At 38.9% G+C, this 12,445-nt stretch overlaps 2 protein-coding genes across 2 annotated transcripts in view; one reads left to right on the top strand and one right to left on the bottom strand.

The window, feature by feature from the left end:
* The first annotated feature begins 5,785 nt into the window (after positions 1-5,785).
* dtwd1 (DTW domain containing 1) lies at positions 5,786-11,287 on the top strand. The gene is made up of 4 exons (XM_079374683.1): positions 5,786-6,011; positions 7,221-7,364; positions 9,667-9,871; positions 10,900-11,287. The coding sequence occupies exons 1-4, from the start codon at positions 5,832-5,834 to the stop codon at positions 11,124-11,126; spliced, it is 756 nt and encodes a 251-aa protein (XP_079230809.1). The 5' UTR covers positions 5,786-5,831; the 3' UTR covers positions 11,127-11,287.
* The window catches only part of LOC306843285 (NAD(P) transhydrogenase, mitochondrial-like), a 26,154-nt gene continuing 24,828 nt past the window's right edge, over positions 11,120-12,445 (bottom strand). The window contains exon 20 of the mRNA XM_079374670.1: positions 11,120-11,452. Within this exon, the coding sequence (XP_079230796.1) occupies positions 11,306-11,452 (147 nt within the window). The 3' untranslated portion in view covers positions 11,120-11,305. The remainder of the gene's footprint in view (positions 11,453-12,445) is intronic.

Genomic DNA, 12,445 nt, shown 5'->3' with positions numbered 1-12,445 from the left:
CATTCTGCTGGATCTTTCTGCTGCTTTTGACACTGTCAATCATCAGATTCTCCTGTCTACCCTCTCATCACTGGGCATCACTGGGATTCCACTTCGCTGGTTTGAATCCCATCTCACCGGTTGATCTTTCAGGGTGGCCTGGGGAGGGGAGGTATCCAAACCACATCATCTGATCACTGGAGTTCCTCAGGGATCGGTTCTTGGACCCCTCCTCTTCTCCACATACACTACATCACTGGGTCTCTTCATATAGGCACATGGCTTCTCCTATCACTGCTACGCCGATGACACACAGCTCTATCTTTCTTTTCAACCAGATGACCCAACGGTAGCTGCACGGATCTCAGGCTGCCTGGCGGACATCTCGGCGTGGATGAAAGAACATCACCTACAGCTCAACCTGGCAAAGACTGAACTTCTGGTCTTCCCTGCCACTCCGACTCTACAGCATGACTTCACGATTCAGTTAGGCTCATCAATGATTACCCCATCAACTTCGGTCAGAAATCTTGGTGTAATCTTTGATGACCAGCTGACCTTCAAAGGGCACATTGCAAAGACTGCTTGATCCTGCAGGTTTGCACTACACAACATCAGAAAGATCAGGCCCTTTCTGACAGAGCATGCTGCACAACTTCTTGTCCAGGCCCTTGTCGTTTCTAGACTGGACTACTGCAATGCTCTTCTGGCTGGTCTGCCATCAAACACAATCAAACCTCTACAAATGATTCAGAATGCAGCGGCACGACTGATCTTCAATGAGCCCAAAAGAGCGCATGTTACACCTCTCTTCATCTCCTTGCACTGGCTACCAGTGGCAGCTCGCATCAAGTTCAAGACACTGATGCTTGCGTACAGATCTACCACAGGCTCAGCACCCTCCTACTTCCACTCACTATTACGAACCTACATCCCCTCCAGAAGTCTGAGATCTGCTAGTGAGCGACGCCTTGTGGTACCATCACAGAGAGGCTCAAAATCACTCTCCAGAACATTCTCGTTCACCATTCCTGGCTGGTGGAATAATCTTCCCACCCCTATCCGGAACGCCGGATCCCTGGCAACCTTCAAGCAACAACTGAAAACTCATCTCTTTCGGCAGTACTTGACTTCATCCTAAACTAAAAAAAAAAAAAAAAAAAAACCTCACTCTTTCCCTCTCTTTCTCTCCCTCCCTTACTAGCTTGTACTTATTTGAACAATGACTTGGTGTTATGAGCACTTCCTCTGTCTGATTGCCTCTTCAAGATGAATCGCTTTTTGTATTCCCCAATTGTAAGTCGCTTTGGATAAAAGCGTCTGCCAAATGACTAAATGTTCAAGTTCAAGTTCACTTTATTTATATAGCACATTTAAAACAGCCACGAGACTGTCCAAAGTGCTTCACAAAAGATACAGCATCATAAAAGTAATTAAAACAAGCAAACAGATTAAAACAACGAACTACAAATAAATGTAGATGTAAATGTAAATGATGGTGTTGCTGGAGTGGGTGGGGGTGCAGTTATGGGTGTAGAGGGTGTAAAGAAGGGGACCCTGGGGAGAGCCTGTGCTGAGGCTAAGGCATGAGGAGTAGTGGTGGCCTACCTTCACCTTCTGCAGGCGATTGGACAGAAAGTCCTTAATGCACAGGCACATAGAGTGAGATATATAGGTCTAACAGTTTGGTCACCAGTCTGTCGGGGAGGATGGCGTTAAATGCCGAGCTAAAGTCCACAACGAGCAGCCGCGCATAGCTCCCCCGCTGCTCCAGGTGACATAGAGCCGAGTGGAGAGCTGTGGCGATGGTGTCCTCCGTGGACCTGTTGGCTCTGTAGGTGAACTGGTAAGGATCGAAACTGGGTGGGAAGGTTGAGACTATGTAGGTCCGGACCAGCTTCTCAAAGCACGAAACGGGCGAAGAAGTGGTTCAGCTCCTCTGCCAGTGAGGTGTCGCCGTCGGTGGCCGAGTGGTTGCTAGGTCTGTAGTTGGTCATGTGCTGGACCCCCTGCCTGGGATTGTTACTCTGGAAACAGTCCTCGATCCTCCTCCTCTGGGCAGCCTTGGCCTCCCTGATCCCTCTCTTCAGATCAGCATACTCCAGATCCGGGGAGCAGTAACTGCTTACTATCTTGGTATTAGTAGCCCATTTATTGTCTAGGTAAATGCATAAACCCCCTCCTCTGTTCTTACCGGAGTCTGTGGTTCTGTCGTACCGGTATACAGTGTGGCCTTCTAGCTCGATAGCCATGTCCAGAATGGATGAATTGAGCCAGGTTTCTGTGATGAGAAACGCAGCTGTTCTTCACAATGTTGTTCGTAGCCACCAATAGTCTCAGATCATCCATTTTATTAGCGAGGGATCTTGCATTCGTAAGAAAAATGCTCGGAAGCGGCGGCTTGTGTGTCTACTTCCTTAGCCTGGCTACCACACCAGCCCTACAGTCTCGCCTTGTGCTTCCTCTGCCGATATCGCCTACCCCTCCTTCCTGCGGGGATGATAATCCACAGAGAGTCGGGGCTTCTGGCTATATCCACCGGGATGTCATGGGAGCAAAGAAACTCGGCTGTAATAGCCCGCTTGCTGAGTAATCCTATTTGTAGCAGATCGTGCCGGCTGTAAATGTTGCTCACCCAGCAAAATGTTATCCAGATGAGTAACCATACACAAAAATAACTGAAAAAAAGCACCGAAAGGGAGAGCTCTGAGCCGCTGCGTCTATGTGCGCCGCCATTTTGTTTCCCACAAGCATCTGTGCTCACTCAGACGATACTTCGTCAGCGGCTTTCTCTGAACATAGTCTTTAATAGTGCTCAGGTATAGCGCTAATTTATAATCAGCTTTTATACTGTGGAAGTAAGTTAATTGCTTTACTTGAGTTACTTTTTGTTGCCAATCATGAATGTATTCTTCCTGGGTTATTTTTTCAGTTTCTTTAACTTTTGAATGTTTACACCGAATTGTGGAATTGAGTTGAATTGAGTGAAAGCACTGTGATGGTAGCTATCTGTCGGCGTGTCTGATGGAACCAGAACTTCGCTGCTCTCTCTTGTATTTCAGAGAGCAGAGGGAAGCTGCCCAGTTCTGCCCTGCAGCCCAGATTTGGGGCATTCTGTGAATTCCCAAGATGTTTTTGCAGAACTCAAGGTGGAATATTTCAACAGGGGTTTTGTCCCATGTTTCATAGTTTAGTTTAAATTTGGGACCCCAGATTTCAGAGCCATAGAGAAGAATGGATTTGATGATGCTATCATAGATTTTGAGCCACAGTTTAATGGGTGGGTTGAATTTGAACAGGGGTCTTCTTATATTGTAAAAATCCCTGCGTGCCTTATCTGTCAGATCTTTTATTGCAGTATTGAACTGTCCAGAGGCTGCGATCGTCAGACCCAAATAATTATAACAGGTGACATGATTAAGAATTGTTCCCTCAATTGTAAACTCTCTCTCTCTCTCTCTCTCTCTCTCTCACACACACACATATAACCTGTTAGATTTTCAAAAAAACACCATTTAGTATGTTTTTTAAGCCTTTTGAATTACGGGGACATAGGCAGTGTCCTCATAAACCACCTTCATATTGTAATACCTCTGTCATACCCATGTCATTATACACATTTGTGTCCTCATAAACCACATAAACACACACACACTATCTCTCTCTCTCACACACACACACACACTCTCTCTCTCATACACACACACACACATACAAACACACTCTTTCTCACACACACCCACATACAAATACACACACACCCACACACTCACACACTCACTCTCTCTCTCACACACACACACACTCTCTCTCTCTCTCTCACACACACACACACTCTCTCTCTCTCTCTCTCACACACACACACTCCTCTGACCCAAACAGAGTTAGCGTAGGTGAGCTCTTCTGCCAAGTCACGCAAAGCTGGATTTAGTGGATAATTTGTAACATGTTCTGAATGTAAACGGCGGCTGACGGGCCTCACACTAAAACCACATTATTCATCCATCAGATAAAAGGCTTTGATTTGGATCATCTGGGGCAGGAGATGCACGCTTCATCACCGTCTGTGAATTTCATGCAAATGTTTTGAGTTTTATCTTTCATAAAAGCGTGTTTCCTTCTCTATATCTGAGCCCAAACACAATCAAAAGCGTGGGTGATTCTGGCAGCGTGAACCAAGGACACGTCGACTGAGTTTATCAAAGCCTTGAATCTAAATGGAATCTGTTAAAGCCTAAAACAACACAGAGACTGAACATCAACGAGCGATTCCCTCAAGACCACGACCGGCTCACATTTCAACATCAAAAACACACCAAAATAAAACCTATTTTAGAATCACTGCATCATGACAATTACAGAATTTAACCAACAAATTCTCATTACCATAATGCAAAAAACCCCAAAAAAACAAGGATATATATTTCAGTTTTAAATATATTTCAAGATGCAAATATTATTGTAACTATTAAAATAATTAAGTTAATATAAATTATAAAAATGCATTTTAAAATGGATAATTTTGATAATTATTTTAAATATAACATTTTAATAATCCATAATTGTAATTATTAATTTAATCCAATAATTTTAATTATTGATAATTTATGATAATATACAAGATATGAACTCATTTTCTGAAAAATGTACTATTGAGCAAGACAAAAACTAAGAATAAAGATTACTATAAATTATATTTTAAAAATACTTAAAAAACCTCTGTTGTGCAGCATTTTCTGTCAAAAATGCAATGGTCTGTTGTAAAGTAATTGTTATATTTTAATTTGATTGCATTTTTTTTTTTTAAATGAAAGTTTTATGAATTAATTTGATTAGACATGCTCTCAGATGATTATCATATAACCTGTTAAAATGAAATCCAGAAAACCACAGAATTTGGGTGAAATGGGAAGTTGTGAGGATCAGAGGTGTGTTCTCCTCCAGAGGGAGCCGCTGCCCTTCTGCACACATCAAGATCATTATCACAGATAGAAAACACACTTTTTGCAGATGTTAATCAGGCGTCTGGGTGAAGATGTGGTTCTGGAGCTTCACTCTGGTCTCAAGCGTCTGCAGGAGTTTCCTCAGGGATTCTTCAGTGCCGCTGGGAAACGGGACTCTGGCTCTGAGATCTTCACAGATTTCTCCCGAGTGCTGGTAGAGATGAGAAGAAGACTCGTCCAGATTCTCCTCACAGGTCACCGGCCAGTCCACCTGAAACACCACAGACAACCCGCACTGGACACTCATTACATATCCATCTGAAGCAGCATAACACAATAGAGCAGATCTCCAAAACTGCTCTATTGTCATCTCACATCTACTCAGCTGTGTGACGATGAACTCCATTCTAGTCTCTTCTGTTACAGTAATGTGTATTTTACCGATATTTTGGCTAAATTCGTTTTGTTGACGCACTAAAATCTGACAGAAGCAAACGTCATCTGACGTCATACTCATTCTGATTGGTGAGTTTAGTAGTAATTTAGTAATGCGAGAAGCTCATCATCCACAAACATCGCTTATATATATATATATAGGCCTATATATGACTTTTGTCAGACACCACATAAGTTTTGGGCTGATTTCATAAGAATCATTTAACACTTACACTGATAATTATATTTAACTTAGCTGTTTTATTCTAGTTAATAGTCACCATTTGAACTCACCAGTCCTTGAGAGTGAATAAACTCGTCCAGGGAGCAAATGTTCTTCTTCTCCGTCTGTTTCTCCATCTCAAACATCAGCGTCGCGTCTGTTGCTAGGAAACCACCCGGCGCTCCGCTTCCTGCTTCCTGCGGCGCGGGAGTGTTTCCGGTGCGTGGTGCACACGTGGGTTTGTTGTAGTGATGTCGGATGAGGAGAGCATCGCTCTGAGCGGCCTGCACATCGCGTCGCACGCCTCGCTGGATGCTGCGCAACGCGCCGGCCGAATGAAGTGCTCGCGGTGCGGCGCGTCACGCATGTTCTACTGCTACAGCTGCTGCGCGCTGGTCGGGCTGGAGACGCGGGACGTTCCGAGCGTCGAGGTGCGTGAAAACATCGCGACGCGACCAGAATCATCATTCATACTAGCGTCAGTAATGACTTCATTTAGTATGCATTAGATTATAACTGAGCGCATCTAAAGGAACAACCCTAACGGAAATGAGCCATGGTTTTATTATTATAGTTAAATTGTAGTAACCATGGTTTTATGGCGTATTGACTACCATTTGTATAACCACAGATTTACTACAAATACCATGGTTAAACTATAGTAACTATGTTTTTTTGGTTTTATTTGTAGTAAAACCATGGTTAATTTTGTAAGGGAACTCAGCATAAAGAGTCTATTCTGCCATCATTTTCTCAGCCAAACCTCTTTCTTCTGTGGAACCCAAAAGGAGATGTTTAGCAGAATGTTCACACGGCCTTTTTAACATTCAGTGAAAGTAAATGGGGACTGATACTGTAAAGCTTCAGTGACAATAAAAGTCTAAAGTTTAAGTCATTATTAAAGTACTCATATTTCCCAGAACTGAAAAACTAAAACAATACAAAACCCAAAACTTGTTACTCTTAAATAAATGTAATATGCTCTTTAATTAAAATTTGTAATTATAATTTTTATATAACATTTTATATTATATTACAAGACATTCGGAGAAATTTATAAATCACTGTTAAATTTAATATGTGGTGCTCTTTAATTTAATTAGTTTTTTTATATTATAAGACATTATGAGAAATGCATTAATTATTTGGGTTTTACGTTGTTTGTCAAAGGCCTTGAGAACCTACTGAATTTGACTGCAGACTATTCTTTGAAATTCAATAAAAAAAGTATGTGTGAGAGTTCATAAATAACTAGAACAGTAACAAATGCAGTAAACAGTAAAACACTTTGTGTTTTAGTATTGAGTTCAATTACATAAGAAGTAACTGTAATTAAATTACAGAAAAAATAAGAGTTAATCCCTTGCTTTACTTTTTCAAGGGAAAAGTAATTAAATTACAGTAACTAGTTACTTAGTAACTAGTTACACCCAACACTGTTTAGCAGCAATTAAAGGTTTTGCAAAAAGAGACACAGAATAAATATGTTTTATATCTAAATGTAATTTTTTTTTTTTACATTGGATAAGAAAATAGAAATCGATAAGCAGAATCGGAATCGATCAAATTCAAACAATACCCAACCCTAGTTTGGAAGAGCTCTGCAGTGTTTGTTAAAGCTGATGTCTGCTGTTTTTCAGCTGCCGGTGAAGATCGACATCATCAAACACCCCAACGAAACGGACGGAAAGAGCACAGCGGTGCAGGCTAAGCTGCTAGCGCCGCGGGACATCAGCATCTACACCTACCCCTGCATCCCTGAGCTGGACCAGAGCAAAGAAAACGTGAGCCATATCCGTCGAATTTAAAATATAAATCCACATACGACGTTGCATTTGAATTTTAGGTGTGCGTCAGGCAGCCTTATCAGTGGTGCATGATATTATTGGACCAATATTGGTATCGGCCGATAATGGCTTTAAATTTAAATATCGGCATCGGTCCAATATCAAAAATTATGCCGATATGTCATGCCGATAAGAGGAATACATTAGCTCACATGTGCTCACAGCAGTGTGACTCGTTCTTGATGCTTCATGATTAGATTCACTCTTTTGGATCGCTGCATTTAAACTGAGATGATAGAGTAAGCACCCCAGGTCCTAATGCCTGCTCAGTACTGAGTTTTAATTCCATAGGGGGCGCTGTTGGCCTACTTCTAATAAAATGAAATCAAAACACACAAATAATATTTAGACTGTGTTTCTGATTAAATAAAGCAGTAATTGATGTCATAAATCATGAGTATGTTTTGATTTAAAGGTCAGAAGCTATAGCTTACATGAACATAAAAAAATCACAAACATGACACTTAAATATTTATATATATATACTGATTTGTTCATTAATGTGTTGTATATTTTTAAACAAATTATGAGCTCTAAAAGATTTTTAGAATTTTTACAACTCTTTTGCTTTAGACCATTTACAAATGTTCAATCATAAAATGAAATGTTAAGGTTACCAATGCATTTTTCTGGAGAAAAAAAAATTGCAAGGATTAATATATAGTCTATTTATAGTTATTTTCAAATCTTCAATGTATTGTCATTATAAAATACATTTATTATTGTTTATTTAATTCTAACAAATAAGTTATTGTTAAAAACTAGCCAACATTAAAAAATAATTACATATCGGCATCAGCTATCGGTCAAAATTAGTTTAAAATTATCGGCATATCGACAAATATCCAATATCGTGCATACCTAGATGTCATTGCATTTTAATGCTTTTTTTAGTCTATCCAGTTGAACCCACTGGATGCGGCGCTGCTGCGTTGTTCAATCAAAATATTGCCGAAAAAGAGAACATCAACGCGGAGATGTTGTTTACGTCAAAACTGAAGCCAAGCCGTTCACACAGAACGCATATTTATCGCATTATCTATCAGCGTTGCACTCGCGTCTCGCACAAAAGAGCAGCATGTTTAGAAAGCCATGTAAAATTAATGTAAGTTCAACTTTTAAAAAAACACGTCTCGAGACTTTATGGCGGTTTTTCTCATGGTTTGAAATAAATAAAAACTCTTTGATTGGTTTTTAGTCCTTTGTATTAAACTATGCATACATGCATAATGCTGTTTTGTTTCTAATTGTTTAAGCAACTTAAGTAATTGTATTTGGTTTCTAAACATTATTTAAAAAATTATGCACTTTTTTCTCAGATAGTCATTAGGGTTGCACGATATTGGATTTTTGCCGATATTTTTCAACGTATTTTTGGCCGATATATTGTAACATTAATTGTATCACATTAATCAATAAATCAGTATATATAAAATTATTTAATTTAAGTGTCATGTTTGTGATTGTTTTTTTTTTTCATGTAAGCTATAGATTTTGACCTTTAAATCAAAACATACTTATGATTTTATGACATCAATTACCGCTTTATTTTATCAGAAACACAGTCTAAATATTATTTGTGTATTTTGCTTTCATTTTATTAGAAGTAGGCCAACAGCGCCCCCTACGGAATTAAAACTCCTTACCGAGCAGGCATTAATGTATTCCTCTTATCGGCAAGACATATCTGCATAATTTTTCATATTCAAGATTCAAGAGTCTTTATTGTCATTTATGCTCACACATAACGAAATTTTGTATGAGACTCTCAGCTTAGAACATCGTCAAGAGCAGAAAATAAACACAACTTTGAAATAGAAATATAGACTCTAAACACCTCAAGTAAAACTGGACACTGGGATATAGTGTATGTACACTATGGACACTATGAAATGAAATAATTAGATAGTAGCAGAGTGGATATAAACTAGAGTGTAAATGTAAATAAAGTAAAGTGCGGCAGTGCAAGACAGTCAGAATTTGTGGATTCAATGCCCTTTTGCAGAGAACTGATGCCTGTAAATATCGGGTCAATGCCGATATTTACATTTAAAGCCATAATCAGCTGATTCCGATATTGGCCCGTTAATATCGTGCATCCCTAATAGTCGTGTCATTTTATTGCTTTGAAGAAATGTGCATATTGATAACATTTAAGTACAAAATTCGAGTTGAGTTTTTTGACAGACCCCTGCAAAACTGGCGAGAGCTAACCTAACACATGCTGTACTTCCCGCAGATCGTGCTGGTGTTTCCCGGTCCTGACGCCATGACGGTGGAGGAACTGTGGGAGCATTTCTCTGCCGATGGTGAGCCGAGAGTGAAGAGGTTAAAGGTGACCGACGCAGATCCTGAGACGCACAGCTGCCCGATCCAGAGAGTGGTGTTCATCGACAGCACCTGGAACCAGACGACCAGAATCATCACAGACGAACGCCTTCAAGGTGCAGAAGACTCATCTCTCTGTGTTTAACTCACGCGTAAATTTGCAAAAAGTTCATGAAGATGAAGAAAGACAAACAAAATGCAAAAACTGAAATGTGATCAGCATTCAGTGTCTAATTACAATGTCAGGTGTGAAATTATCCTTTGCCTTGTGCTGCTAGAAAACTGATTTGGGTGTTTCTAGTAGAAATGGGCATCCTTTTAAAAATTGCTTTAATTAAAAACTTAATTGTTTATTTAAAAACTCCTTTTCATTCAATTAGCACAGGTTTTGTGCTGCTTTGTGGAGCTGATTGATTCTAGTCTCATTGGTCGGAGCTCATGTTCTTCAGTTTTTGAGTGAATAAATGATTTGCATTATTTGTGGATCATTTTGACTCAAAAACTGAGGTGCATGAGCTCAGATCAGTGAGGCCTACGATCAATCAGTTCCAAGAAGAAAGACAAAACCTGTGCTGATTGAAAGAAACAAGCTGATTAAAACATTGAATCTAATATTTGGTGATAAGATAGCATAACATGAAATTTATAAGCAATTATTTCTAGGCCGGACATTTGTGTCCCTGGAGCACAGAAGCAGTCATGAGTAACACAGGTATATTTGTAGCAATAGACAACAATACATTGTATGGATCAAAATTATACATTTCTCTTTTATGCCAAAAATCATTAGGATATTAAGATCATGTTCCATGAAGATATTTAGTAAATTTTCTACTGTAAATATATCAAAACTTCATTTTTGATTAGTAATATGCATTGCTAAGAACTTCATTTGAACAACTTTAAAGGAGATTTTCTCAATATTTAGATTTTTTTGCTCCCTCAGATTCCAGATTTTCAAATAGTTGTATCTCAGACAGATATTGTCCGATCCTAACAAACCTCAAAATTCACTGGAAACATGACAGTATTAATTCTTCACTTGCTTTTTTGATTGTCTTTGTTTTTTATTTATTTTTTGCAACTTCTCTGAGTTTCTGGCGATTTGGATTATCTCAGATTCACGGGTGTTTTTTCTCCACAGCTTTACCGAACGTGGAGCTGAAGAGCAGAAGAACCTGTTTTTGGCGGCATCAGAAAGGGTGTCCAGACACGTACCTGGCCACAATAGAGGCTGTTTACTACTTCTTAAAGGACCTGCACAGCCACTATTTCTCAGAGTACACAGGAGAATACGATAACCTGCTGTTCTTCTTCTCATTCCTGCATAAACTGATCAACAAAGCCAAACAGGCTGCTGGGAAAGTGTGATGAGTGTCACGTGTGTTTTATTTGAAAGCTGAATGGACTGGATGCAGTTTGTCACAGTGAGATTTATACTTTTATTTACAAGTCAAAAGCTGCATGCATTTACTGATTGGCTTCTTGTTTTTAAGGCACTTTAATGTGTAATAAAGCGGTTTTCTTGTGCACTTGTCTCGAGCTGTGTGTTAGTAAAAGGCCTCTCTGATTTTGGCCTGTAAACTGTCACAGGTCTTCTTGGCGTCTCCCAGCAGCATGGCTGTGTTGGGCTTGTAGAAGATGGGATTGTCCACCGCTGCGTATCCCACACCCAGCGTACGCTTCATCACGATCACCTGCACACACACACACACACACATGCTCCAGTCATATCTGATTCACTGTTCATACTAGGACTGGATTTATCACATTAATTCGGTGCGATTAATTCTGGAAAAAATGCATTGATGCAGTTTCATTCATGCAACATGATGCAGGACGAATAAGTCTATTAGAATGCATTTATATGAGCCTAAAATTCAAGATATGAGGACCCCTCTTATATTTATATCATATGATATAATTTAGCAATATTACACCAGCTGGAGAACTGTTTTTCCCCAATATCTGCATGATTGCAAACGTGATACTGATTTCAATATTGTCTTTTTTCATCGATTTCGAAAATGAAAATTGTTCGAATCGAGGTCACAGCAGAACTGTTGAGTCTCTGATCGACACACAGCGCTGATTCGTTACTGAATGCAAGATGCACATTAGCACCTGCTATAATCTCTATGTGCAGTGCTTTTTTCCAGTCTGTGACTGGAATCATGTTTATTGTATTGTCCCTATCTAAATAAACCAACGAAAATAAACGAATCCACGTTTTTGAACAAATTGAGTGAGTGAATGATTCAGTGAGTCATTTATAAAGACTTGCTTCATTTCTGAATGAATGATGTTTAATTTCATTTTGAGAGCATCATTTCATATTTCAGTGTTCATTTAAAATCTAGTGCTGTCAAACAATTAATCGCATCCAAAATAAAAAGTTTGTTTACATAATGAGTGTGTACTGTGTATGTTTATTATGTATATATAAATACACATTCATGTATACAGTTAAGAAAAATGTTACATTTATATATTACATATTTATATATGATATAATTTATGAATATATACATGTAAATATTTAAAAAATATATAAGCTGTATGTGTGTTTCTTTATATATACATAATAAATACACACATATATAATATGTAAACAAAAACTTTTATTTTGGATGCAATTAATCCCAATTAATCATTTGACAGCACAATAAAAAAAAACAATACCCAATTTA

The sequence above is a fragment of the Barbus barbus genome (assembly GCF_936440315.1).
Source record: "Barbus barbus genome assembly, chromosome: 23".
NCBI classification, from domain to species: domain Eukaryota; kingdom Metazoa; phylum Chordata; class Actinopteri; order Cypriniformes; family Cyprinidae; genus Barbus; species Barbus barbus.
The sequence above is the reverse complement of the archived record's forward strand: the minus strand, read 5'-3'. Positions and strand labels throughout refer to the sequence as shown.